This window comes from Aspergillus homomorphus, assembly GCF_003184865.1.
Source record: "Aspergillus homomorphus CBS 101889 unplaced genomic scaffold BO97scaffold_12, whole genome shotgun sequence".
Taxonomy (NCBI): domain Eukaryota; kingdom Fungi; phylum Ascomycota; class Eurotiomycetes; order Eurotiales; family Aspergillaceae; genus Aspergillus; species Aspergillus homomorphus.
In genome coordinates this window covers 418,307-446,085 of record NW_020291898.1, presented here as the reverse complement: position 1 = coordinate 446,085, position 27,779 = coordinate 418,307, and the positions used below count along the sequence as shown (strand labels likewise).

The 27,779-nt window shown below is 51.6% G+C and overlaps 8 protein-coding genes across 8 annotated transcripts; 3 read left to right on the top strand and 5 right to left on the bottom strand.

The window, feature by feature from the left end:
* Window positions 1-34: 34 nt before the first annotated feature.
* On the bottom strand, window positions 35-1,170 carry BO97DRAFT_404792 (thymidylate synthase). The gene has a single exon (XM_025695035.1). The coding sequence runs from the start codon at window positions 1,097-1,099 to the stop codon at window positions 50-52; it is 1,050 nt and encodes a 349-aa protein (XP_025552813.1). The 5' UTR covers window positions 1,100-1,170; the 3' UTR covers window positions 35-49.
* Window positions 1,171-3,556: 2,386 nt separating this feature from the next.
* BO97DRAFT_312401 (double-stranded RNA binding motif domain-containing protein) lies at window positions 3,557-3,911 on the bottom strand (the record flags this gene model as incomplete). The annotated part of the gene is made up of 2 exons (XM_025691233.1): window positions 3,557-3,675; window positions 3,851-3,911. Coding segments are annotated over 2 exons (180 nt in total), but the record flags the coding sequence as incomplete, so codon positions are not given.
* Window positions 3,912-6,918: 3,007 nt separating this feature from the next.
* BO97DRAFT_342290 (uncharacterized protein) lies at window positions 6,919-8,226 on the bottom strand (the record flags this gene model as incomplete). Its single annotated transcript, XM_025691662.1, has 2 exons — window positions 6,919-7,096; window positions 7,154-8,226. 2 exons carry the CDS (start codon window positions 8,224-8,226, stop codon window positions 6,919-6,921), a joined length of 1,251 nt encoding a protein of 416 aa, XP_025552811.1.
* A 3,448-nt stretch (window positions 8,227-11,674) lies between these two features.
* BO97DRAFT_404787 (uncharacterized protein) lies at window positions 11,675-13,827 on the bottom strand. Its single transcript, XM_025695034.1, has 3 exons — window positions 13,072-13,827; window positions 12,447-12,963; window positions 11,675-12,376 (listed from the first exon to the last, which is right to left on the bottom strand). Exons 1-3 carry the CDS (start codon window positions 13,490-13,492, stop codon window positions 12,154-12,156), a joined length of 1,161 nt encoding a protein of 386 aa, XP_025552810.1. The 5' UTR covers window positions 13,493-13,827; the 3' UTR covers window positions 11,675-12,153.
* A 1,608-nt stretch (window positions 13,828-15,435) lies between these two features.
* BO97DRAFT_433553 (Zn-dependent exopeptidase) lies at window positions 15,436-18,685 on the top strand (the record flags this gene model as incomplete). The annotated part of the gene is made up of 4 exons (XM_025697605.1): window positions 15,436-15,621; window positions 15,708-16,454; window positions 16,523-16,717; window positions 17,630-18,685. 4 exons carry the CDS (start codon window positions 15,436-15,438, stop codon window positions 18,683-18,685), a joined length of 2,184 nt encoding a protein of 727 aa, XP_025552809.1.
* A 1,049-nt stretch (window positions 18,686-19,734) lies between these two features.
* BO97DRAFT_413245 (DUF1774 domain-containing protein) lies at window positions 19,735-20,790 on the top strand (the record flags this gene model as incomplete). Its single annotated transcript, XM_025696277.1, has 4 exons — window positions 19,735-19,744; window positions 19,818-20,031; window positions 20,088-20,527; window positions 20,588-20,790. The coding sequence occupies 4 exons, from the start codon at window positions 19,735-19,737 to the stop codon at window positions 20,788-20,790; spliced, it is 867 nt and encodes a 288-aa protein (XP_025552808.1).
* An 826-nt stretch (window positions 20,791-21,616) lies between these two features.
* On the top strand, window positions 21,617-25,945 carry chsB (chitin synthase class II). Its single transcript, XM_025693642.1, has 6 exons — window positions 21,617-21,866; window positions 21,948-22,340; window positions 22,656-24,382; window positions 24,433-24,617; window positions 24,666-24,832; window positions 24,881-25,945. The coding sequence occupies exons 2-6, from the start codon at window positions 22,105-22,107 to the stop codon at window positions 25,782-25,784; spliced, it is 3,219 nt and encodes a 1,072-aa protein (XP_025552807.1). The 5' UTR covers window positions 21,617-21,866; window positions 21,948-22,104; the 3' UTR covers window positions 25,785-25,945.
* A 129-nt stretch (window positions 25,946-26,074) lies between these two features.
* BO97DRAFT_404781 (PhzF family phenazine biosynthesis protein) lies at window positions 26,075-27,514 on the bottom strand. Its single transcript, XM_025695033.1, has one exon. It carries the CDS (start codon window positions 27,335-27,337, stop codon window positions 26,249-26,251), a length of 1,089 nt encoding a protein of 362 aa, XP_025552806.1. The 5' UTR covers window positions 27,338-27,514; the 3' UTR covers window positions 26,075-26,248.
* Window positions 27,515-27,779: the final 265 nt, after the last annotated feature.

Below are 27,779 nucleotides of genomic sequence, written 5' to 3'. Positions count from 1 at the left end.
TCTATTACCCGAGATAAAAACGTCCTATCTACTACTCCCATGCACACCGCTAAACACTCATCTTCATCTTAATCGCCTTGTGCGGCTGGTACCCCAGCACCTCGAACTCCTCCTCCGCCCACCTGTCAATCACCCCGGATCCACGATCGTCTCTCTTGATCCTCAACTCCGGAAACGCGGTCGGCTCACGGAGCAGCTGCTCGTGCAACGCCTCAACATGATCCAGATACACATGGGCATCGCCGAGTGTATGGGTCAAGCTACCGGGCACCATATCGACGGCATGGGCCAGCATATGAGTGAGGAGGGCGTAGCTGGCGATATTGAAGGGCACACCGAGGCCCATATCGGCGGAGCGCTGATAGAGCAAACAATGCAGATGGCCCTTCTTCTGCTTCTCCTTCTTCCCTTCCACATCCACCCCGGGAATCCCATCAGGATAACTAACATAGAACTGCGCAAACATATGACAAGGCGGGAGGGCCATCTTCTTCAGATCGGCGGGATTCCACGCAGAGAGGATAATACGACGATCGAAGGGCGTCTCGCGCAGCTTGCGCACCACCTCCGCGAGCTGATCCACACCCTGGCCCGTGTAATCGGTCTCGGCGTCGACGTACTCCGCCCCGAAGTGCCGCCACTGGAACCCATACACGGGGCCCAGGTCGCCCACCGCCCGGTGGCCCAGTCCGACCTGGTCTAGGAACTCGCGGCTGCCGTTGCCGTCCCAGATCTTGATCCCCGCTGCCGACAGCGGCAGTGACGAGGTCGTGCCTGAGATAAACCACAGCAGTTCCGCTAGTACGGCTCGCAGGAATACTCGCTTGGTTGTCAGGAGGGGCAGGATCGGCGTGTAGGTTTCGTTGTCTGGCGACGAGGTGGAGGTGGAGGGTTTGTGGAGGCTGAAGCGCATCTGCGGGGGCGCGAAGATCGATCGTGTCCCCGTGCCGGTGCGGTCTGGTCGGTGCTCGCCTCGTGCTAGGATCGTCCGGATTAGGTTCAGGTATTGGTGTTCTTCGTGGGTTGGGTCGTGCGCTGGAGGCGCCGCCGGGGTGGTCGTCGAGGGGGGCGGAGGCGCGGATTCGGCGGAGGGCGTCATATTTGTGTTGTGTGGTGTTTTGTGCGTTTTTGGTTGTTTTCGTTCAAAAGAGAGGAGAGAGGATGCGGACGACTGCAATGGTATGAATGAGGAGTTGGCGGGGTGGTGAAAAGTGTCTATCTAGAACAAAAGTGGTGGTGGTTTGCGGGACGCGGTCGCGACGCGCCGCGCGGTCACGTGCGGATTATTCCCCGATTGGGCGGTCGTCTTCTAGAGCCTGGAGCAGTATGAGACGGTCCTTCCACTCCACCGCATTTTATAATCTCATCGGTGGTGTGGGATCTTCAATCCGAACCAGCTTGGATTTCATCCGTTGCTGTATTCATTTGTTACTGTCATGGGTAGTTTTCTTTCAAGACAATGAGACCTCACTAATAATTTCAAAACCACTCAATGAGCGACCATTCAGTGAGCCCCGACGAACTGGACTACTTACGTACAGCACATACGAGTATTCTTCTCGAGTCTCCCATGAACGGAGAACTACTGTATCGCACCGTATGCACACTTCAAATCATGAACCAAACCAGTTCCTACTTACTATGTACCCGAGTAGAAAGCGTCAACTCGGCCCACCATGATCAACAAACCACGATCTGTCCACCGACCATTGAGACCGTCAATCCGGAGGCTCTACAACCCAACCACCAACTGTACATACATACAAGCCGCTGAGAGAAGAGCATCACGAGCTAAATTCAATCCTAAATCCCAAACAAAACAGACACGAGTAGAGCGTACCCCTCCTCCAGCCAAGCCTCAGCGAAACGAACTCCAACCCATCATCCGTCCCATGATATTTATAAACAACATCACATTCCATCACCAACCGTACTTCCTCCTCTCCCCTTGCGCAGTATAACTCAAAGAGTCGCAGAACTAAGGAGACAAACTCAGCCAGCTAGCTAGCCAGCACCGTACCTGCTACTCAACCCCAATCAATCCATCCTCACCTCCCAAAAGAATAGAAAACCAAGGCGAGGGTAAAGTAACGCAAGGACCAACCCGCAATCTAACCACCGCCTACCGGCAAAATACAATTACAAGCCCCAAACAAAACCCTGACCAGGGGTATTTTTTTTAAAGCTAGCTAAGATAGTAAGTAGTAGTCCGGCTAGAGTGCAAGCGAAGGGAACTGGGCGGGGGTGGATTTAACGATGCGTGGTTAGAATAAATCTGATGATTTGCGTGTGAACCATGGTACTGGGATGGGATGAGGGGGTGGAATGGGAAACGACACAATCAGAAAACGGTCCGTGTGTTTCCTTTCCTTGGTTTGGTTGGCTTTTTTTTTCTCCGAGGCTTTTTTTATTGTTTTCTTCTCTTTACTTTTCATTTGTGTTCCGGGTAAGTGCGGATGGACACACATCACCACTCACCACCACCACTGCTGCTGACAATGAGACCTATTTTAAAATTAGGGTTAAGCTCGTTCGTTGTCTGTGCTATGTGGTTCTAGGGATCGGAATGAAAACTGGCGATGGCTGAAGAAAAAAGGTGGGCTGGGGGATTATATCCGAGGATGTATTTGAACTGATTAGCAGCCACATACTAATCCATACATACACACATACCTTTCGAGCTGATAACTCCTGCTCAAAGTGTTCTTGTCCGTGCAGCCGCTCCGCTGTCTCAATTTGTTCCACACTGCTCCCATTATGTCGCACTTCCCTTTCCCTTCCGTTGATTCCCAGATCCGGCCATACGTAAACTGATCGAGGCTAGCATGAACGTTCAAGATCAAAATCAAAATCATCATGAATTAGCTGCGCGGTCGTCCAGAAGAATCAGTCGTGCCACAGACCCCCGTAGCACGGGCTGGGCCAGCTATCAATAATTAATCCCTTTCAAGAAGGAAGAAAGAAAAGTGCACAATGGGTCAAGGGGGCTGGGCGAATGCATGCGTTCATCCGTTGCCTGGAGAAAATGCAAATCAGTTAACGTCATCATCAGGCCTCACGATTTCATAATCCCAACCCAGTCATCATCCCGCTACTGAGATCTCCCTCCCGTAGTGTTCTAATCCCTCTTTTCCCCACCGAAAGAAAAAAAAAAAAAGAGTAAAAAAGTATGCCGCTGCTGTCTTATCCGCCATCCGCCCTTATAGTTATCATATTCAACAATCTCATTTCGAGAGACGACAATGAAAGAAGAATCTCAACCCAGAGTAGAAAGAATAAAAAAAATTGTCGAAAGCCGTGATTCCGTGTTGTACATATTGGCGGGGGATTGAGGAGAATTCGCATCGATCCGGGACGCGTCGTACACAAGGTATTGAGGGCGTAGCGACAGAGAATGAAACAGACATAAAAGGAAAAGCCATCCCAGGAATACACCTATCTCTCCAGTCATATGTTTGTGGCTTGTATGCTCGTGGAAGAAGGTCATTTTCTAGCGAGCTGGCCCTCGAGAGTATGTTCCCGTCCTGCGGTTCTGATCGAGGGTAGCAAAGTAGTTCACGGCCAATTCAGAGGCATCTTCCCGGGCATTGTCGAGGTTCTTTCCATCGTACCAAAATCGAGCCTTGAATACCATGCCTCGAACGGTGACCGAGCTGGACCAGGCCGTGCGACCTCCTGCAATAAAGTGGACGGAGCTGTCAGTCATCGGTACCACTTGCAACGATCTCAAAGGACAAAAGTCGGTGAGGAGGGCGGGCATAGGCATCGACTCCACTCTCTTTCAGTGCCAATACGCACACGTTCAAAGGCATCCCAGGGAAGGGGGGTGAAGAAGAGATTAACTGCTTACCTCGACGATCAGAGACAATCGTGAAATTCGGAGCAGGGACACCGTTCTCTTTGCACTGATCTGGTTTGAGAGGGATCAGGGTTAGTTGACGGGGTCAAAAGTCAATCGACGTAACTCCTGAGGGATTGCAGTAAAGTGGGGCATGCCTTCCAGTTTCGCTTGCCATGTTTTCCCTTGAGATGGCGTAGTGGCCGGATACGAAGCATTGGCACCGGACATTGTGAGAAGTATCGTCGATCGATGGCGGTGGTACTTTTTTTTTCTTTTGCTGCCGGGGACGGAGAGAAATCACAAATCACAGTGCGTTGTTGCTTGGTTGCGTTGAGGAGGCTGAACACTCGTTCTTCTCTCTCACTCGCTTGAGTACACAACAATAGCCAGCAGCCGGTTCAATGCTGAGCGTCTGTCTGGTTGGGGCTAAGTGCAAAGAGCAACCGGCAAGATAATTAATCAATCGGGTTAGGGTCTTGTCCTGCTCGAATAGATGACAGTCACAAAACGGCCAGGAGATTCGACCCACGAACTCAATTGACTGTGGGGTCTTTCAACAACCAAATAGAGGTAATGGGAACCAAATGAATATTATAAGCAATGAGAAAAATTTGCGCTGGTCCGGCTTGATTTTCTCTTGCAGTGACCCTCGAGCCTCTTTTCAATTTTTTAAACAATCGGACAGTCTCGAGGGATATGGGAAGCGGGGGGTCATATAAACTGTGGGCCATTCCTAAAAGCCCCAGAAGGATGTTTCTGTGCAAGACAGTTCCGGCGTGTCAAACACGGCACCTAATCATCAAACCTAACAGTCGGGCTTATGCATGTGGCAGGTAAACATGGCACGGCGTCAGCAAGTTCCCCCCCTCCATCATCCTCCATTCAAGGCACGTCAGTAGCATGGAGAACCTGCGGATCATTCTGAGGCTGCAAGCTGGAACGGCCCGCCGCACGACGACTGAGAGTGTGTCCTTTGAAGAAACGCCAGAGACCAGGGAGGAAGGCCGCTAGTCTCCACAGAAGCCAGACTGATTGACTGGCCAGCAATTGACATCAGAGACCAAGTGGGCATGTTGTACAAGGCAAGTATGTCAGTTTGCAGCCAGTTTGTTGGCCTGCGTGCGCATTCGCTCACTCTATCTTCGCGCATATCCTCTGCTTCTCCTCTTTACCTCTTGTGCAGGCGAGAGGGGGCTCATCGGGTATGAACAAGCCACTCGCCTCATAGAAGCTCTTCAGGAAAGGGACACCCCGGTCCCTTCTGGAAGGAATGTACTGGGGTGGAGGCCGGCCTGGTCTAGTTGCCCAAAAGCGGAGGGAAGCCCCATAGGATGATAGAACGACGAATGGAAGCCAGATATCGGTTCGAGGTAAACCTCCGTTGGGCCACTCAGCAAATTCGAAGCGGGCCCCGAGTTCATAATGCCAGCTCATCAATGACTTAATGATTTTATTCAATTCGGACCGAACGTGTAGCTCTGATTCCATCCACTCGCCGCCTCCCCCTCAGCCCTAGAATCAAACGGTTACAGACCGGGCCGCTCTGCATGAGCTCATCCCTGGGGGGGATGGGAAGCCGGAAGCTGTAGACGCTAGGGTAACCAGGGCCTGCTCGCATGCTGTGACTATCGCGCGGTAAGTAAACCTTCGAAGTGACAGGGGGTGCAGCCGAGGGAGGATCCAGAGTAAGAATTCAATTTGGCGTGGACCGGCCCAGCTGGCTGTATATCCCGGGGAGAAGAAATTATTATCTGCAGGAGACTCCAGATGCCAGCGAAGAAGCAGATCGGGGGTTCTAGTACTCGACCCAGAGAAGCGTCATTTTGATTCGTTGCTTTCTTTCTGGCGATATGTTGGGCATTCATACGTGCGCTTTCATTCGGCCCTTGTCGCATTTTAATTTTCCTTTTTTTGTCTGGACTCCTCCAATGCGGCTGTTTTAGAATTCAAACCATGAAGCTAGGGAGGGATGTCTCCTCTTCCTTTCTGCAACATGACACGACAAGGGGAATCGTGAAAGCATGCCATAAATGACGGTGGAGAAAAACCTGCATAAGCAAGCAACGAAGAAAACGGGCAGGTGCCAAGTAACGTAGTTCGTAAGTAAGCACCCTAGCAAGATTGCTGCTGGCCAGCCAGCGCCTATCAATGGATTGAGGGGGGAAAAATGAAGAGGAAGTTGAAGAGAGACAAAGAAAGACTGGAACGCTTCCGAGACCCGGCGACAAAAAAGCAATCTCTCCTTCGAAAACAAACCTCGATTAGCCCCGCATCGGCCTCAGGCAACTTGGAAGCTTGCTTGCTACCAGTTCCCACCAGGGAGCTTTCCCAGAATTTCGAAGACAATATTCAGGGACAGATTTGGGCGCAAACCTTCCCTCATCGTGCAGTGGAACACCGGGAATCCAACGGTTTTGGTCCAGTCAAATTCACCTCGCTTCCCTCATCTGCACGGCTAATCTGGTTCAGACCGGGGTATAAAACAAGTCAGGCAGAAATAAATCATGGATCCTTCCTCCCCACCCCTCTCTTCTCCTCAGAAGCGAGTGACAGCTTGTACAAACTAACTAGTCAGGTTCGCAGTACATGCATCATCCAAAAAGTGACGCGCGCAAGCGTCTGTCCACTATACATACTGGCGTTATCCACAATAGTCTTAGTCGAAGATAAATATTAGCCTAGCCAGGCGAGGCTGAAGTCATGAGCCAACCGATTCCCTACATACAGCCCTTCTCATACCTGCCAGCAACTAGCAACTAGCAACATAGCATGCATGCATGCATGCATGCATGCATGACCCTCCGGTTCCTGTTACACATCACTAGATTTTAGATAGACAGATAGACATCAGGCCGGAATGAACTTCCGGTCATCACCAACACACCCATGTTCTTATCGACAAAAGCACCATGTCGGGCCGCCTCCATGCAAGGTGGCCCCGGGGCTAGGAAGGAAAATGCAATGGCCAGGATCTCATTAGGTTCGTAAGCTTCATTGAAGAGGAAACGGTCGACGCGGACATCCCGAATGAAGGATCACCACGTCATATCACCATCCAGCTCGTTCCGGACGTCACCTCAGGCTGATCCCCGTCGATGGAACACCTCATCGAGGAACCGCCGGGGACCCATGAGCTCGATGCTCTTCGACAACGTCGACCGCACGGGATGAATGTGTTGCGAATGCTTTTTCGAATGCCATTTCCGGCAAATGCAGTCATCGACTAGCGCCACTAAGCCTGTGGCAACAATCACACTGTACACTAGTCAGCCTCAAACTCAAAATCGCAAAGGGCTAGAAGGGGTCCCTTACTCGGCAACGTCAGGCATCTTCTCATACACTGACGGGTCACTGATCCACATGGAGGAGGGAGGAACCCATCCACCCTTGCGCTCCTCCTCGACAGCTTCCATAGGAGTCAGGATCTCGGGTACAACATGGGCGACAGGCTTGGAGGTGCGCATGTTGATCAGGTGATACGACAATTCCCGCAGGTCGCCATCTTTTCGACACTCCCGTCTCCATTGATATCTCGTGGACCAATACTCAAACTCATATCGCCTCGATTGCCCAGCACCTCGCCGTCTCAGTTCTACATGAGCGTAGTTGGAAAATTCCAGCAACGTGCTCTCGGCCAGTACACATTGATAGCGATCCGCACCAGTCTTGGGCTCTATGTGTTTGTCCTCCCAATCTTCGTCTTCAACTTCCGCTAATTTGTATCCCGAGTCCTGGCGTCTATGCTCGGCAACTGGCATGGATCCATGCCCACTCGACCCAGGTCGCAAGCTAGCCAAGACGCTGCTCCATGACCGACGGAAGACTGGATGCCTGTCAGAGCCTGCCACGGGTCTCCGCTCTGAGTGGCACACTTCGCGTCCCGAATCGCGACTATAGCGGCGGAACGAGAATTTTCGCGAGAACAGATCATACATGCGGAGATGGAACAAGGTCACGTCTTGCTGGTAACCCCCTCGTTGCGGGACCATGGTATCGACCCGCAGGTTCATGTTGCCATCGAGCGTCGCATCGTCATGTCGGACGAGAAGCCGTCGCGACGAGGGGAATAATTGCCCGAAAGTTGAGGGACTCGACGGAATGACATCCGGAGAGAAGATGTCGAGCTTACGGTCGGTTACTTGGTAGCGCGGCGGCTCGGGAAGGTCATCCACGGATGGGTTGGTGGACGTGTAGGTGGTAACCGAGGCTTTGGGGTCGTCTTCCCCATCAAACGCCATCGCTACCCCCGTCATGGGGGTGGGTCGATCGCTGTAGATTGTAGGGACCGTGCTTTTCGAACGGTCCGAGGCATCACTGTTAGTCGAACTAGAGCTCCCGCCGGGTTTCGGACCACGCTGACATGACGATGTACTGTAGGAACCCATGGTGACGCTAGTATGGTAAGAGTAGGAGAGTAGGGTAGGTCGTGGGGGACAGAGAAAAAGCGGCCAGCTGAATGTGCAGGGGGTAGCGGTGGGAGTACGGAGCGTATAGTAGTAGTGTCTTTGGGTATCTCTTTTAGTTGGACAACGATGTTCGCGCTTCGATGCCCGAGTCGGAACCAGATTACCGCTCGGCTGTGACACTGAAATCCCAATCACAGAGAGTCTCCAGAGAATTGCTGGGTATGCAGAAGGGAAATTCGAATGATAGCGAGGCCAGCACGCAGGAAGAGGTAGGGTCTGTCTGTATGTATACTCAGACCACAGTCCGGATCTCGTGGTTCGAGACCGTTGGACTCCCAGCCGCACGTCCACTCAAATGCTCGTTGCGAAGGCTTACCCGACCGAAATGAGGCAAGCATCCCAAGCAGGATTAAAGGCAAAGGTCATTCAAAAATGACAGCGGCTGAAGGGACAGGCGGGACAGAGCTGATAGGGAAGATGGGATTGTTGGGCTAGGAAATAAATAATAGCAGTAATAAACACCGCAAGAGTCCTGGAAGGGTGTGGGTTGAGGAGGGTGTGAGAGGGGAATTTGTTCATTGATCCAGTCGAACTCAGTCCCTCCGCCACAAAGAAAAGAATGGGCGGACAGTCCAAGTCGGGCTCCAACTAACCCAAATCAAGTCTGGGAGGGCGATCCGAGGGGGAGGGGGAAAAAGGAATGGATGGAAAGGAAATGTGGAAGGGGGTCGGAGAACATAGCAGATGACGCCAGGTCCGGAATTGAGTGTTTCATCGAGGAGTGCGAGGATCTGGCGATACAGGGTTTAGAAAAAGAAAAAGGAAATAATCAAGACGAAAAGAAAGGAGAACCGATTGGAGGGAGAGGGGACGTGTGAGAGGGTAAGAATCAGAACGCTGCTGATGCGCGCGTGTTGTCGGATAAGATGGATGGATGGATGGATGGATGGATGGATCAATGGATCAATGAATGAATAGGATGGAGGGGGAAAGCAGAAGGAGAAGCAGCCACGTCGGCTCAGCGATGATGAACAACCCCTTCCCGTGGGTTGATCGGGTGCTCTCTCTCTCCTCTTATTCTTTCTCTCTCTTTTACGACCTCATTCTTTGATTGAATCATGAATGAATGTGGAGAAGAAGTAACATCAACCAACATTGGTAAATCAGATGCATGTACATGTACTGTACTGTACGTCTTCTCTATTTCCCGGTTGTTGTTGTTGTTGTTTCCCCAACTTCGCCGGCTTCCCTCACACGCCATTCTCGTCAGCAAGAATGTGTGTTGTGTCCATTGCAGCCTCATATCCTGGAGCCCAGCTGCTACGCCTGATCCGTGGCGGAGGGGGGTGGATGGATACTACTCGTGGCGAGAGGCAAGGCGCAAGGCAGCTCTCTCGTTCTCTCTCACAAGCACACTACGCTCGTCCAATACGTGGTCCTTGGAGGAGGTCTTAGCTCGATCGCTGCGATCGTCTTGTTCTAGAATCTGACTGATGGGCGATTAGACTGCCACTGGCTGTAATGCTTCCCCTCTCCGACTAAGATAATCCTAGGTCAAATGCCTGTCACAGTGCCTACGATATTCTCCGGGCCTGTGGGCTGAGGGGATGCGGAGGATTGCGGATGACCATTATAGCCGAGTTGATTATCCCTCACCATCGCTGTAGCCTCCGAAACCGCAGAATCATCAGCTCGATGGGAGTCATGACCCGGCACAGGTTGTTCATCGTCCCTGCAGGGCATCTGCGACTACTCGACCGTTTTCATGCGCAAAGGGCCTGTTCGTTCAAAAGCGGGGGTGTGAGTGGCTGTCGATGCCTGTGAGAGGCTACTCATCGAGACCAATAGACACTAAGCAACAATATGCATTAGAATTTACCATAGAAGACAAGAAGCCAGAGTACTCCAGGTTCGGGTGCCAGGATTACCTACTGGCAGACGAGATGGTAGTCCATACTAACTTCGCATCGATGCCTGATCGTGATGACCCAACGATCTTGAGCCACGGTCCCATGGAACCCTGATGGGGAATAGCCGGATCGGACCGACTGCCAGCCAACTGAACAACTGCTTACCTACCCTACTAGGTATCTACCACCTGTGGTGACAATGTCATTGTACAGTGTGTGGCTTTGGGTGATATTTTCAGAATCCGTGTCTTATGAAGATCCTTTTGCAATCCCCCGAGAAACGTAGCAATGACCACCTGGTTGCACAGGATCCTCGCGCATGGAAATTTAAATGCGAGTCCTATCCCGGTTTGGGGGGTTTGAGGGGATCCCCCGCGCGGATAGAGTCGGGTCAGTGCCCCTGCCTCGCTTGTCTCAGTCATGGCCTGATATTATCTTCCAATATACCGGCTATTGTCATTAGCTCAGCAAGACAACGCAATGACGCAAGCGAATGGAGATAAATTCTATCTTAATCCAACTCCACCCCGTTGTTGTGACTCCGTTTCTGTACTTCCAGCAACCCGGGCCTGGCAACGAAGGGAATATAGTGGCACAGCGCGTCCCTTGCACCACGCATGAAGACAGTCAACAAGCACCAACATGGAACAAAGTATGTAAGACCAAACAACATTGCATACGTAGCTAGCCTTTAACGATTTCATCGTATTCTGCTGCCCACCCTCCATCACTTTACACAATGAGTCTGGTTCGTGTTCGACCCCCCTCCTCCCAATACTGCCCCGCAGCAAGCAAGATACAGACTTCCCCAACAACCATCATGTAGCCTTACGTAGCATCATCATGACTGGAAACCGAGCTCCAACATCAGGCGAGGAAGCCAGAAGGGAATGCAGGTAGATCATCAGCAGTTCTGGCGATTCGGACAGCGTTTGCGCCCATACTCCCTGTTTTGTTTATCGTCTTTGTCGCCTTCAGACAGTCCCTTGATAGAAGTGACATGGATAGTGAGGTAGTTAACTAGTACTTGTTGTTTACGTCACCCAGAAATACCCTCCCCTCCATAACAAGCTTCGGCTTTCTTACCTACTAACTACACCTCGCACTCAGGTCGCAAGTGAAGCAAAGCAGGCAAACTACCCTGTCACCGGTCATGCCACCTAGCATGCTTATAAAAAGTTATTTCAGTGAAGTGCTTTCGATCGATACATTATCTGATGTCACCGTTCGGTTCGGCGAAGCACTCATGCGATTATACCCCGCTCACTGCAATGTACTGTTCAGTACACTATACAGTACATACATACAACCTGCGCCGCAGTGGCTCGACCGGATCTGGCTCTGTCTAGGGACAATGACAGCAACATGCATTGCAATCCTACGGCCTCTCTTGCGTCGGATGGGGGCCATTAACCACGATCATGAGCTCGATTATGGTGCGTCTTTAAAATCTTCCGTCGAGGTCACTACGGATTTGGTCCAAGAGAATAATTTTAACTAATACCATGGAGATACAGTGGCCGGTGGAGATGAAGTTCCATGTGCGCTTCTTGTCGGCCTGCCAGGTGAGTGAGCAACTTTCGCCCACCGGGACTGACAACATATTGGTTTGCTTTTGATCGGCTCGTCGTCAAAGTTCCCGCGCTGGGTATCTTAGGCTACAAAGGATCCTTCAACCTCACTTCTGCGCCATATCGACTGATGGCGACGACATCGATTGAAAGAGCAAACCATTTCGATTTATTGTCGCTCCTTACTCCAAATCTCGGTTCAGGCGTAGTCGTAGCACCCGCCGAGGAATCAATGCCGATGGCGAAAGACAAAAAATGATCGCTGCTCGTACACGGTTATTACATGGGATATTACACCCTGCCGACAATCAAACTATTTACAGCCTTACGTGAAAGATCTAGATAGTCCAACCAAGCCCTGGCCCTATATGCCTCAGAGACCACTCCAGACTAGGATCGTGCCATCTGACCCGCCCGGGATAGTTTTAAACCTGGGCCCACAGCGGCCTTGGGAGTTCATCCCCAGGCTGGATCATGGCTTCGCGGCGGCAGCTTCCGAATCCGGCCGTTTGAGAAGCAAGTCCGGGTCGGCTTTGTGGTGCCGGCGGACGAAAGCCAACATAAGCCTCGCGACGAGCAGGCTCACCCACGGTGACAGACCACGTGTGCAACCCATAATACGATGCAATCGAGTGGACAAGCCAACGACTGGATAAGACGAAAGTTAGCAAGGAGGTACTCAGGGAGATCCTTTGCGAAGAATGGCCTTGGAACTCACCCAAACCCGGCGCCCCGATCGTCGACCAGACTTTCGAATACCATTTTCTCACCGTCGCGCTCGTTCTGAGAGCTCATCGCCTCCCGCATCTGCTGCAACTTCGCCTTCCGTTGAGGCGAATCATGCATCAGTCCGTTACGACCCACAAATACAACCTCGTCCTCAGAGTCATCCTCATCAGACGACTGAGGAGCATCTGCCAGCCCCTCTTTCTGAAGCAAAAGCTGTTTCTCACTCCACCGTTGGATGAACTGTCTGATGTCCTCTTCCAGGTCCTGAAGCATACCCCGTGCGCCACGTGCGTGCTTGAGCTTCAGACGCAGCTCCTTCGGCACGCGGTGTTTCTCATTTCCCGCGCCAGCGCTGGTGTGTTTGGAGTTGTGATCCAGCTGCGCATAATGAGAATCCCACAGCGGTGCGAGATAATATGGCATGGGATTGTGCCGGGTGTAGGTCGGCTGGATACTCCAGTCCTTGGACGAAGGCGGTTCAGCCCAGGGATTGTGCAAGAGACGATCTGGTTTCAAGATTGTCAGCACTTCTGACATGCCCAAATGTTTAATGAAAGCGTATGCGATCCGATGCAAAGCCTTCAAGCGACGCGAGTGGGACTAGAAAAACAAACCATTCTCCCAACGCTGTCTGCGGCGACTGCCGTCCTTCCCCTTCAGAAGCGCCTCGCGCCTCTTAAGACTGTCGCGTCTAACAGGCTCTCGGCGACGAAAACTGACAGACGTCACCTGTTGAACCTCCTTCGCAGGCTGACCCCAGAGTTTGACGCGAGCCGCAGACGCGCTTTCTGTCGTTGGTACTGGATCGTCCAGCGGAATCGACAGAGATACCGTGGCCCCGCGCAAGGATGTCCGCGTAGGTGTGGATTGCGACAAGGAGACGATTCGATTGCTGGACGAGACTGGCTCCGAGATGGTCAGATTCTCCAAAGAGGCAGCAGCCTGCTCTGTCCAAGCCGAAATGGCTCGGGCCTGCTGCGGCGACAGGTTGCCTCTAGGGTCTGCCTCGGACGGAAAGCTGGGGTGAATCGCCATCGCGGGAGCGCAACGCGTATCGATTGGATCGTGATAGCGGAAGCACAGACCGAGAAAGGGTGAAAGGCAGTAGTGCAGATTGCGGAAGGCTCAGCACACAGGGGGCGTCGCAGCCTTAGGCGATGATATCTACAACCCTGAACGACACGGAGGATGTATAGGCAGCTGCGACTGGGGGTAGGAGGAACGAACAAGCACCAAAGGGACAGAGGCAGAAGACAGAGCGGGGGCGAAGGAAGGGCAGATAAGAGAGATAACCGACTGCGATTCCCGGTCGCGTCCGGGGGCAATTGAGTCCCGTACGGTAAAGGTCAAGTATGGTAAGCCGCCGAGAATTTTCGAGTTCGACCGTCCGTCCGTCCATGGACCGCTGATGGGACACGAGAATGATGAGCTGGACATCATTGGAGGACACTGAGTTCAACCCTAGCCCTACCTGCCACTTCTGGTTTGGACTCAGTTGGCCTCCGGACTGCGATGAGTCACGGTGACTCGATCATGAATCGGTGATTCACAGGGGTTCGTTCGGGGCATCCTTTCGGAGGTGATGTAATGGGTCTAATTGACCGATCTCAAGCTGCCTGGAGCCTAGATGTCTCAGGCGGGTGATCAAAATATTTTTGTTGAGAAGTACGTACTCCGTACTGGAACTGAAATTGTGGGGTTCAGGAAGTCTGGCCGACGTACTTCACTGTATCGATTGTTCTTTCGACTATACTAAGTCGACTACACCAGTTAGAGCTCAATGCTCCGAGGGCATACATACCACAATAGTATCCTTGATCTTATTTCCAGGGTTGGCTGGACCATTAACCCCAACTTGAACACTGCTCGTCTCATTGCGCTGACCCCTAGTGGTGAGCTGGATAGGTATGGACGTGCTCATTCGAGTTGTGCATGCCATCTAGATACTGTTCAGTGCTTCATGTCCGAGATGTTAGTATAGGTTATAGTAGATCCAAGAGGAACGCTCAAGTTACTTTGCTCTTACAATAAGCATCTATTCAAACGAAGGTGAGCTTAGAGAGACATTGAGGTCCCACAGCCCCCCTATGATAGTGGTCTGGATTAGTTTTCTCAAACTCCGAGCATTGAGTTTCCATACCTTTATCTATATTTGCCTGCAGGGACATCTCTACCTTCCAGCTCTCATTCCCCTGTAGACTGTTCTTGGGGAATGATCGAGTCGTACTTGGACGATTACCTAAAAACTGACTCAGCCTGGTGGATGATCTCACATGAATTGCTCAACCTTTCCGGCACCCTAAATATAAACTCGAAGATTGCAAGATTATGTGAATAGCAATTTCACAAGCTATTGAATCACTTGGAGAAGCAGTCCTCGGCCTCTGCCTAAGTGTCAATGCAGTGTACCACATACCTTGAAAACCCAACCCCACTGGGCGGCTAGCGTGATCCCTGTCTTTCATCCTTTTATTTGTGGTACTGGATCGATAGCAATAGTCAATGAATGGGGAAGGTCAGGTGGTTGTTGGAGTCCTTTAGTTGTGCCAAGCAGGTCGTATAAGCGTCACGGGTAGGATATAGTCTCGCCCGTCCCGGGCATGCCTGGCACTATTATTTAAGCAGAGTGCATCTCTGACGCAACAGGGAGAGAGACTCCCAACTTTTCTGCTGCTGCTCTCCTGCTCTGTTTCGACATTACCTTCATCAATTATCCAACAATTCAAAGCAGGCCAGTGAGTCCCGTAAATAAATCTGAGCCTGGTCCTTGGCAAGTCAGACACTGCCCCCTCAGTCCCAAGTTGTCCACCTCCGTTCCCAATCCAGAGCTGCTCGGGCGGCCTTTATCTCCAACGACCTCCGTGCGCTGCTTAGCATTAGCCGTCAATCGTCAACCGCTTTCCTCTCCACGCATTATTCGACAGTAATTCGTCCCTTATATCGTCAGACCTGGGTGCATCGGCCACCATAAGATCGTTATGAAGCTTATCGCAACCCTCGCGCTCGGCGCAACTGCTTCAACAGCTGTGTTGGGGGCTGTGTTACCGCAGCAAGAACCATTAACAGACCATAGCGTTCACCACGGGCAGGAGCGCTATCTGATTGAGCTCGCCCCTTATCAGACAAGATGGGTCACCGAGGAAGAGAAATGGTCTCTAAAATTGGTCAACCTTCCCGATTCATACAATCTTCCCACTATCACTATCCTGCCATACTTCAGTCGCTAACGGCTCTTCTTGGCGCTCCCTAGGATGGCGTAAACTTCATCGATGTTACTGCTGAGCGAAACACTGGCTTCTACCCCACATTGAATGCCGGCAGCTACGTCCACTATCCGGTCAAGATGGAGCATTCAGAGGAGGTGGCTCCGCTGCTCCGGAATCTATCTAAGGACAACATGGAGAAGAATCTTGAGAGATTCACATCCTTCCATACTCGTTACTATCGGTCGGCGACAGGCGTCGAGTCGGCGACTTGGCTATACAACCGGGTACTTGATGTGATCGAGCAGACAGGCGCCTCAAAGCATGGTGCGACCGTTGAACAATTTGCTCACTCCTGGGGTCAGTTCAGTATCATCGCTCGAGTGCCAGGACAGACAAACCGGACTGTTGTACTGGGTGCTCATCAAGACAGTATCAACCTGTTCCTCCCGTCAATTCTGGCGGCCCCTGGTGCTGACGATGATGGAAGTGGCACCGTTACTATTCTTGAAGCTTTGCGGGGTCTGCTGCAGTCAGAGACCGTTGCTCAAGGCAAGGCCCTCAACACCGTGGAGTTTCACTGGTATTCTGCGGAGGAAGGCGGTATGCTTGGTTCGCAGGCAATCTTTTCTCGATACAAGAAAGAGAAGCGGGATGTCAAGGCTATGCTTCAACAAGATATGACCGGATACATCCAAGGATCGCTTGATGCGGGTCGCAAGGAAGCCATTGGAATCATGGTGGATTATGTCGACCAGGGACTGACGCAGTTCCTGAAGGATGTCACCAAAGAGGTAGGTCTTCTGCAGCCACTTGAAGTATAAGCCTGTGTGTAGCTAACGAGTGGTCGGGTCTTGCGCAGTACTGCCGCATCGGGTATATCGAAACTAAATGCGGCTATGCTTGCTCGGACCACACGTCGGCGAGCAAGTACGGATACCCATCTGCCATGGCAACTGAGTCCGAGATGGAGAACAGCAACAAGAAGATTCACACTACTGATGATAGGATCAAATATTTGAGCTTCGATCATATGCTGGAGCACGCAAAGCTGACCGTAGGCTTTGCCTATGAACTGGCTTTTGCTCCGTTCTGATACCCTTCAACGTGCCCACTCATAATCATATAGTTGACAGTAGTAGGTGGCACCTGAGGAACGGCTACTATGTGTTAAAGCCCTTATAGCTAGATTTATGTTTTCGGTTGAATATTAACCAGTGCGTGGCATAATATGAGGTTCTGAGGATATCCTTCTTCGTTAAGGCCGACCAACTAACCACCTTCCTTGATCGTTCGTGTCAGTAATCAAGTGCTATGCCTAACCGTTATACCACGCTCTGTTCATTTCGTCTTATACACCACAAATGTTAGCTAGTCTCTGATGACAACTGAAGAAGCATGGGGTGCCAGAGATACGATAAGATAACAGCGAGGCACCTAGGTCGCGGCCTGGGTCCGACCATACCTAAAGCAGAGGGAACTGCTAACCCGAAGGAGGAGAGTCGTCCTCTCCACCTGGCAGCTCCGCCAAACGATCACTTGGGCTGACCTTCCTGCAGGCCCGGAATAAACCAGGTTCGAAATTTCCCAATCCGTTTTCGTCGGAGTCATAATAAATTTTCTCGCCTCCGGCTCCTTTCTGAAGGCAAGATCAACTGTGCCTCTCCTTTAAAGCTGCTTCTTCCCTTGCTTGTTTTAATTGTCCACGAGTCATTTCAACTCACGACAGCCATATTGCTCTACGTCACCGGGCGCCCCTCATCCGACACGACCCCACCCTGGGTTTCAGTCCGGTCGCGATCTCTCTCACCGTCATTGCAGAGCAATTCTTTCTTCCTTCGACGCACGATCAAATTCACACTATCTCCAATTGAGTTGAATCACTTCCGGAGTACCTTCCGACGTTCTTGAATTAACCTTCACGGCCTTGAAGAGCTTATCATCTCGTTACGCACACTACTACCTTAAGATGGATCCCACAATTCCCTACCCAAAAGAACTGCAATTAGCCTGTCTGACTGTGCAAAGAGCAACACTGGCGACCAAAAAGCTGCTCGAGGCCGTCGACAAAGGATCGTTCGACAAGAGTGATTCTACCCCGGTCACAATCGCCGACTTTGCTGCCCAAGCATTAATTATCGCTGCTATTCATCATGCCTTCCCAGATGACGTGTTTGTTGGAGAGGAAAACGCAAGTGCTCTTCGATCCGATCCGGCTCTCCTCGACCGAACGTGGGAACTGGTTGCTTCTACTCGCTTGACGGACGAGGAAAGCGATGCGCAGCTCTATACTCCACAGACCAAGGAGGAATTGTTGGATATCATCGATTTGGGAGCCCAGGGTACTTGCAGCTCGCAGAATCGTGCCTGGGTGTTAGATCCAGTGGACGGCACGGCGACCTTCATCCAGGGTCAGCAGTACGCCGTCTGCTTGTGTCTGTTGGAGAGCGGGCGCCAGAAGGTCGGTGTCCTGGGCTGCCCGAATATGAACCTTGAAAAAGGATACATTCATGAAGATATAGTAGATCGCGAAGGCTATGGGCATCAGGTGTTTGCCGTTGCTGGCCACGGCGCATATATGAGGAAGATGGGCACGGGCGCTCTCCTCCCTGCCCACAAGCTCGAGCCTAAGCCTGCAATCACAGCCCCCAAGGATATTATCTTTGTCGATTGTGCGGGTGGGTCATCCGATATCAACATGCATGCCCGCCTTGCATCTCAGCTAGGCGCTCCCTGGCCACACACTACAGATCTCTGGGCTACGCAGTTGCGGTACATCGCGATCGCTGTTGGAGGCTGCAACGCTTCGATGAAAATCCCGCGCAAGGCCTCTTATCGGTCGAAGATTTGGGATCATGCGGGCGGTATGTTGATCGTCGAAGAGGTTGGTTGCATTGTCAGTGATCTCGCTGGCCGTCCAGTTGATTGCAGCCTGGGGCGTACCTTGGCGGGATGTCACGGAATGATTGTTGCCCCATCATCTATTCACCAACGTTTTGTGGATGCTGTGCAACAGATCATGTAAGACAGGCCAAGTTGCTTAGTGGCCAGAATCGCAAGAAGTGAATTGTGAAACAGCACCGTGGAACCTCTTCCGACTGCGTCCCATTTCAGGCTCATATGTCTGGCAGTCGAGGTGGACTCGAGAAGGGATACGAGTAGGTGACTACCTATCTAGATGCGCCTGCTGTTCTATGCACTCACGGAGGCAATCAAGAGAGCAGTTCGTGCGCAAATTCACATGCATGGGTATTGGGCTGGAATGCAAGATGACGTGCCAACAAAGGCAACCGGTGAGGGCCGCTTGGGGAAGTAGCATTGGTGGGATGGGCATGCTCGACCAGTCCAGCTGCAGGCGCTCATAGGGCCGTGCACCGATCGACAACGTGGAGATGTCGATCAGCTCTAGAGAGCTACTGCTGAAAAGAGTCCCCTGGCAAATTTGATGGGTGGAAGGGGTGGGAAGAAAACAGGGTTATGGTTATACTAGCACCCTTTCTGCTAAGCACTAGATAAGTACGAACGAATACACGTATGTGAGGACTAGCCTGGAATCGTCCGTTTCTGGCGTGTCGGAGAATGGGAGAAGTTGGCAAGTCCAGACCGGATGATGTCATCACAAAATAAAATAGTTAAGCATGCATTCTTAATGCTACTTCCTAACTCAATTCCACTAGGACACTTCAAAGAGTAAGTGATAGCATAGCTGGCATCGTCCAAGCTACCTTCAGACAGCGGTGAAGGAAAAGGAAATCCAATTTCAAGGAACATAAACCTTGACTGGTAGGGTGTAGTGGGATTGAACCTAACGGATAAATGGTTCATTCATTGAAACATTAAACATTTACTAGTAGTGGTGTGGCTGGCCTGTCAGGTCAGGAGATCAGGCAATGCGGGGTGCAGCCGCCGCGACAATGACGGGATGACGACTGCTCCCAGTAATTGATCGAATCTTCTGTTATTAATCCCACACTCCCGTAACGTACTCCCTTCAATCTCTTCTCTTTACTGTCAACCCTTCCTCTTCATTTCTGTTGCTGTATCAACCGACCCTATCGAAGTCCGGTGACCAACATGGCTCCTTGTAAGTGCATATTCTGTATATACTAGATATTATCTAGGCACCTCACGATACTGACTCCTTCTGACTAACCCAGACAACCCGTTTGCCAGGCAAGATTCGCATACCAGGTCTACCCTGCTCACCTACCGCATCCTTGTTCCTCTGTCGTGGTTGCTGGTGTTAATTGTCGGCATCTACTACTCCTCCAACTCCCCCGATGATGTGAAGCACGGCCATTCCATCTGGAAACAAGCCAACAAGCATATCACTGCTTTCAGTTTGAGTACTGTCATCACCCGCATCTACTGGTAAGGATTCCTCAATCCAAACCGAGGCAGACTCGATGTTTACATATATCTTCCAGGGTCATTCTTCTCCTATCCCAGATTGGCTACGTGTATCACCTATTCTCAAAGGATGCTGTGCTGGTGACCGGCGCGGCAAATGTGGGAACCCACTTCATCCTCAACAACTTGTTCACTTTCGCCTGGATTCTTCTGTGGACCCGCAACCATTTCTGGGGAGCGGAAATCATCCTGATTGCGCACTTCATCAACCAACATGCGACGTACTGGCGCCACCGCACCCTGAGCCCTCTTGCTCACCTGTCCGCTGTCGCGGCGCCCCTCGCCTGGACACTTGTCGCGCTCTTCTGGAACGGAGCCGTTGCCGTCAACAGCAACAGCCTGCCAGCGAGGGTCGTTGCCAACATCTTCATTTGGGTGCTGTTCGCCGTGGGCTCGAGCCATATTCTCGTCGCCCAGGATGATCTCCTTGGATATAGTCTGAGCTTGCTGACGCTTGGTAAGTACTTGATGATTGCCCAGCAATAGCCACGTAGAAGTGCTAATTCATGTCTTGCAGCCCTTGCGGTTAAGCAAGTTGGTGTGAAGGTGATTTCGCTGCAGTGGATCTTTGCTATTGTCATCTTCGCCATCTTCTTCGTGGAATCCCTCTACATCTCCATGACCAAGTACACCGGCCGCAATGTGCTGTTCCGTAGGACTGGCGAATCAGGTACGGCTGATCGCGAAAGGGAGCCTCTTCTTAACGAGCCGACTGCCTGAACATTGTTGTATTTTTGTGTGATGTGCGGTCGTTCAAAACGCAGGCTAGCGTGTGAATCTGGCCGAGGTCTGAATGAGGTTTGTCTCATCTATAAAGAGATGCTTCACGGAAATAGCTCTCTTCTTTTTCAACCATGCGCTACTTTTGTGGTGCCCCCTCAAGCTATGTGGTTTCTGGTGGGATCAGGTGTCTTATAATTCTAATTATGGCTAATTGTCCATTGATCTCCCGCTGGATTTTCCGTTTCCGTGTACGTTGGTTGACGACAGTAGCATGGCGTCTTCTTTTCCACGGGTCCGCTTGTGATTTTGTCTCGGATCGGTCGATCTTGTCCCCACTGTATCCTCTCTTTAGTATCAATTTGAATGTGGTTCGGTACTGATCATTATATGTATTCTTGAATAATTGAAACCGGACAAGATATGTACGTATCTTTCAGGATCACAGTGGATGGTTGGTTGGGTCATTGGATTATGTGCTCCACCGAGAGAGAGCCTGAGGAACCCAGCGGCCGTGCGGCTTCTTTCCATTGTCTCTGTACCAGCGAAGTGCGGAAGACGGCCAGAGACATATCAACAAGCAACGCTTCAGGCGGCTTCAAGGTTTAATTGACTACCTCAAGTCGAGTCTCACCGAGTTAAAGTACTCTCTCAACTGCATTTCCACCACCAATATGTTTCTAAGCTGCAAGGATTGTCGCCCCGCCCGCTTCCCCAAGCTTTGGTTGCCCTGGCGACAACCACGCTCTCCACGGTGTGCCGGTCGTCAGCGCCGGGATTGCGACTGAGTTTAGGCGCCCATAACCTTTCCCAGTCCCAGTCTCTTAAGAGGATAAGCACGGGCTGAAAATATGACTTTGTTTGTCTGCTGCTGCTGGTTGGTGTGGAAGAATTGATTCGAAGACCGTGTGATTGTTGTTCACACGGCTGTCTGTCTGTCTCCCCATTCAAAGATCGCCTTGAGGGTCCCTTACATACCTCATCGCACAATCATCTTAGACGCATTCCTGGTAGTTTTCAACATACTGGGGTTATCGAGTCCCGCTACCAGTCAGCCCATTGGTTTCAATTCTACTGTGAGTGGTATTTCCATCGAGCTCGGGACAATTACTCCTTGTACAAAGCCGAACTAACTGGTATTCGATGATGTTCTGCAGAATTCGGAGAAACAGAATTGCCATCGGAGCGCCTAGACAGATCTTCACTCAGATTTATCGAGACCTGCAAGTAACAGGCGAAAATTACCGAGCATCAGCCCTGACGCTGCATTCGATTGTCGGATAGTATGAACAACCGTACTAGTGGTGGGGATTCATGATGAACAACTCGTCGCGGCGGTATATACCGGCACGGAGTCAAGAGGAGGAGCCCCCGGCGTATGGTTCATACGGAGAAGACTCGTATCTCGACTCTTCGCCAGCGGCATCGCGTCTTCATGGAGCCACAATGCGATTGCTCCCCACGAGCTCGGCGGTAGAAAGTGATCTAAGTGCTGCCACTGGCATGAGCTCGGAGTATCACTATGGTGATTCATTCACTGATGACGCAGTGTGAGTAATATCATTCGTTTATCCTCTTCGTGTGATTCTTCGGCATGCTAGCGGGGGCCGTATACCGCCACCCATACTTGAGCTCCCTTGTTTACAACTTCGATCCAATTATAACTCGAGCTTGGAATAAGCTCAGCGGTTTGGACTGAAGAAGCCTGCGGTATAAACATACAATGTCCATCCGATTGCGGAATCCTTGTCCATTGCACTACTCTTTCCGATGGTCACCAAGCGGACGTAGCATCCGCTGAAATCATTCGCGAAGATGATTTTTGAAATGCTATATATGAAGCGAGCCTCTAACAGGAATCGCAGAGCGGAACAGCAAGAGCAATACGCCCAAAGTCAATATCGGTATAACCCCGAAGAGTCCCCGTTGAGACCTGCATCGAGCCTTCGACACGCGCCTACCATTCCCCCGCCGGTAGCATCAACGGCCGATTTGCCGCATTATGCGTCTCGTCCTGGCTCACCTACACGCCCATGGTCACCCACCCGGGCACCTAATTGGAACGGACCACCAGCACCCCCGTCTGTGGTCAGCTCACATTATGAACGTGCGGACCTCAACGGCAGTCCAAGACCAGGAACTTCGAGCTCGAGATATGGGGGTAGTCCCAGGCGACCGCTACCTCCAGCGCCACTTTTTGCACCGCCGACGGGCTATGACGCGAGTATTCCTATCGGCAACTCAGACGAGGATGTGTTTGGTGAGGACGGCCGCACTGTCGACCCTCAGTTCGACAACCGCGCTAGCCTGCAGTCATTCATGAGTGAATCGACAATCATCACCGATGGCAAGGACGGAATGGCTAAAATCGACTTAGACGATGAGTACGACGAAAGGGGAGAATTGGTCGACCCTAACCTGCATTATGGCCCTCCCCCTGAGAAACAGAGCCGCCGTGGTGTTCGAGAAGCCCAGATGTCCAAGAAGGAAGTACAGCTTATCAACGGTGAACTCATTCTGGAGTGCAAAATCCCGACGATCTTGCACAGTTTTCTGCCTCGGCGAGATGACCGCGAATTTACCCATATGCGGTACACTGCAGTGACGTGTGACCCTGACGACTTCATTCAAAGAGGCTACAAGCTGCGTCAACAGATTGGCACAACGATGCGAGAGACTGAGCTGTTCATTTGCATCACTATGTACAATGAGGATGAAATCGGCTTCACTCGCACCATGCACGGTGTCATGCGGAACATCAGCCATTTTTGCTCGCGTTCCAAGTCCCGAACTTGGGGTAAGGATGGCTGGAAAAAGATCGTTGTGTGTATTATCTCGGATGGACGCAAGAAGGTGCACCCCCGGACACTGAATGCTCTCGCAGCCCTCGGTGTTTACCAGGAGGGCATCGCTAAAAACGTTGTCAACCAGAAGGAAGTCCAAGCCCACGTGTACGAGTACACTACGCAAGTGTCCCTTGATTCGGATTTGAAATTCAAGGGAGCCGAGAAGGGCATGACGCCCTGCCAGATCATCTTCTGTCTCAAGGAGCACAACAAGAAGAAACTAAATTCACACCGTTGGTTCTTCAATGCGTTCGGACGGGCCCTGCAGCCCAATATCTGCATTCTGCTGGATGTCGGGACTCGACCAGAGTCCACGGCACTCTACCACTTGTGGAAGGCTTTTGATCAGGATTCGAATGTGGCTGGAGCTGCTGGAGAGATTAAGGCAGGCAAGGGCAAAAACATGAGGGGCCTCCTGAATCCGTTGGTTGCGAGCCAGAACTTTGAGTACAAGATGTCCAACATTTTGGATAAACCACTGGAGTCGGTGTTCGGCTACATCACTGTCCTTCCCGGTGCCCTTAGTGCATACCGGTTCTTTGCTCTGCAGAATGACGCCGATGGCAATGGGCCTTTGAACCAATACTTCAAGGGGGAGACGTTGCACGGAAAGGATGCGGACGTCTTCACAGCCAATATGTACTTGGCTGAGGATCGTATCCTCTGCTGGGAGCTGGTGGCGAAGAGGGAAGAAAGATGGGTTCTGCGTTTCGTGAAGAGTGCTGTTGGCGAGACCGATGTTCCGGGTAAGAATCAGCGCCCCAGAAAGATGGAAATCGACTAACCGATCTTGCAGATACCATCCCCGAATTCATCTCACAGCGTCGTCGATGGCTGAATGGTGCATTCTTTGCGGCCGTGTACTCGATCGTTAATGGAAAGCAACTCTGGAAGACTGACCACTCGCTGGTTCGGAAAATTCTCCTTCAGATTGAGAGTTTCTATCAATTCATGCAGCTTCTATTCACGTACTTCGGCTTGGTAAGTACATGCGATACCAAGGTCAGAGGGAAGCTAACTCTCGACTAGGCGAATTTTTACTTGGTTTTTTACTTCATCGCTGGATCGCTTACTGACCAGAAAATTGACCCTTTCGGACACAATATCGGGAAGTACATCTTTGTTATACTACGATATGCTTGCATTCTTGTCATGGCCCTCCAGTTCATCATCTCAATGGGTAATAGGCCACAAGGGTGAGCTCCCATGTCTTCCTACAAGAGTACCAGTTCTGACCCTCGCAGTGCCAAGAAGCTTTATCTTTCAGGTATTATCGTCTACGGGATCATCATGTTCTACACCATCTTCTGCACGCTCTATTTGATCGTCATCGAGTTCTTGGCAAGATACGGTGGCTACAAAAAGGTCACCGTGAGTAACGGGCTATTCGTGAACATTGTCATGTCCATGCTGTCCACCGTCGGGCTTTACTTCTACTCGTCCTTCCTCTACCTGGATCCCTGGCACATGTTCACCTCCTCCGCGCAGTACTTCATCCTCCTGCCCAGCTACATCTGTACTCTACAGGTCTATGCATTCTGTAATACCCACGACGTGACCTGGGGTACTAAGGGTGACAACGTGATGAACAATGATCTTGGAGCAGCGCGAACCATCAACGGCACCACGGTTGAAGTCGAGATGCCTTCGGAGCAACTCGACATTGACAGCGGCTATGACGCCGCCCTTCGTAACCTCCGCGATCGTGTGGAGGTTCCCGAGGCACCCGTCTCCGAGAGTCAACTACAGGAGGACTACTACCGCGCCGTGCGAACCTACATGGTCTCTATCTGGATGGTGGCCAACGTCGTCCTGGCCATGGCCATCTCAGAGGTTTATGGGCCCGACTCGGGAGGCACGAACATCTACCTATCCATCATCTTGTGGTCCGTGGTCATTCTAGCTCTTATCCGCACCATCGGGTCCACCACATACGCTATCTTGCTCGTGGTGCAGAAGATCGTCGAGGGTAAGACCAAGTTCGATGCAGGCAACCTCGCCAGCGCGAGTGCTACGGCCAGCTCGTCGGGACGGACGAACACAACGGCTTACCGGTACGGTGGCGGGGCGACGATGAAGGACAAATTATCCGAGGCCGGGTGGACGATGAAGAGACAGTTAGGGAAGGCGATGTTCTGGAGGAAGTAGATCTTTCTACGTCTATATGCTGATGATTCATTCCCGTTGGTCTTTTTGTTTGTTTTGTTCGTTTTTCTTATATCCCCTCTGCATGACTTGATGGAAGTATGTTTTGATGTATCGATGCCTACTTATATGTACGTATTGCATGATGATTGATGGATAACGGGACATAATGGATATATGTGTGATGTTTGTTCAACTGTCGATCAACAGCAGTATGACCAACGGCTACTCCCAAAACTCGATCAAGTTGACAGACAGGATATGAAGTTAAATTAAAAAGTTTGATCTTGAATGTATAAACAAAAGCAGACAAACATGGATCCTAGCTATAGTCATCATGGTAGTGTATGAGATCAACCCTGGACGTACGTAGTTTGCACCAGCATGGAAATAAAGTCTTCGCAGAAGCACACCCACCCACCTAACAACCAGCTAACGAGCCAGCTAGCTCTTCAGCCTCCTAAGAATCACGGGGGAACCACGATCGACCCCTCCGACACCTTGACCGCCGCGCCCTTCAAATCCACATGCGCAATAGTTTCGGCATCGCGCATCTCAACCTCGACACCGATCTTACTGCGCCGGCCCATCTCGACCCCCTGCACGACCTCAAACTCCATCAACTTCTTAATATTCTTCTCTGTGTGAGGAGTGCTCAACGCCAGATACGCCGCCAACCCACTGGCCGCGCTCCCCGTCGCCGGATCCTCCAGATTGCCCACGACCGCCCGCGTGCGGATCACCTCCGGCCGCCGGATTCCGGATTGGTCGTCGTCATCGTCGTTGTCCTCGTTGTCCTCCACCTCCCGCACCGAGAAATACACCACGCAGTGACCCTCGTCCCACCCCTCATCCAGATACCCGCTGTCCGCGCCGATGAGTTCGCCGCCCGCCGCCGTCGTCACCGCCGCCAGCGCGGCGAGGGAGGGCAGCTCCACGTGGACCTGGGTCATGCCCTTCACGATGGAGAAGATCGGGAAGGAGATTTCTTTCTCTGTGGACGTAGAGGCGCAGGTGTAGAATGGGGCGAGGGAGCCGTGGAGTCGGAGCAGTTCGGCCAGCGGGAAGCGTTTGCTGTGCAGGTGTACGTTGTGCGCGATGCGCGCGACTACGACTCCTTCGCCGCCATTATTCGGGCCGGAGGACGAGGGCTGATGCGCTAGGGAGATGGGGATGGCTCCGGATTTGGTGACGAGGTGCGTCACTTGTTCTTCTTCCTTGTTCGGGGTGGAAAATGATGACGATGCGGCTTGGGGCCCATGGTGCAAGAACCACGAGGCGGCGCCGATGGTCGGGTGGCCTGCGAACGGGAGCTCCGAGGTCGTGGTGAAGATGTCGATGGTGCGCTGTTTCGCGGAGGTGGCGTTCGCGCCTGGCGGGTGCACGAAGATGGTCTCGGAGAAGTTGAACTCGCGGGCCAGCGTCTGTTTCTGGCGTTGGGTTATCGGGTTCGTGGTGTGGTCGTTGGGGAGGAAGACGACCGCTAGTGGGTTGCCGGCGTAGACTGTGCTGGTGAACACGTCTAACGTCATGTACTTGAGATGAGTGGCGGGCATCTTGGTGTGACTTGATGTTGTCAGTGATTGTTGGATTTAGGGTGGCGGAGGGGGTCGTTGGAGGGGGTGATTTGCGTGGTCGTTTTTATCGTCTTGGGGCGATACTCTTATAGGTATAGCTAGCAATTAGGACTTGGGTGATGATTCATACACATGACTTTGAGCTTCTGTAGCTACTGGTGGCTGAAATGATCTATGGAGAGGAATATAGAAATAGAGAATATTGAGACAAGATTACGATATCTATCTTATCTTACGGGGTTCCCTGTGTTTACCAATCAATGCTAACTACTCCGTATAGTGATGGGGACGTGCACTTGACACTTGAAGGACTGGCTCCTACCTAAGTAGAAGTCAATTGTTGCTGAATGATTGTTGCAAGTATTGTATTTGTAGCTGGTTGGCTGGTTTCTTTCCGTTAATGTACGATGAAGCTCGATTA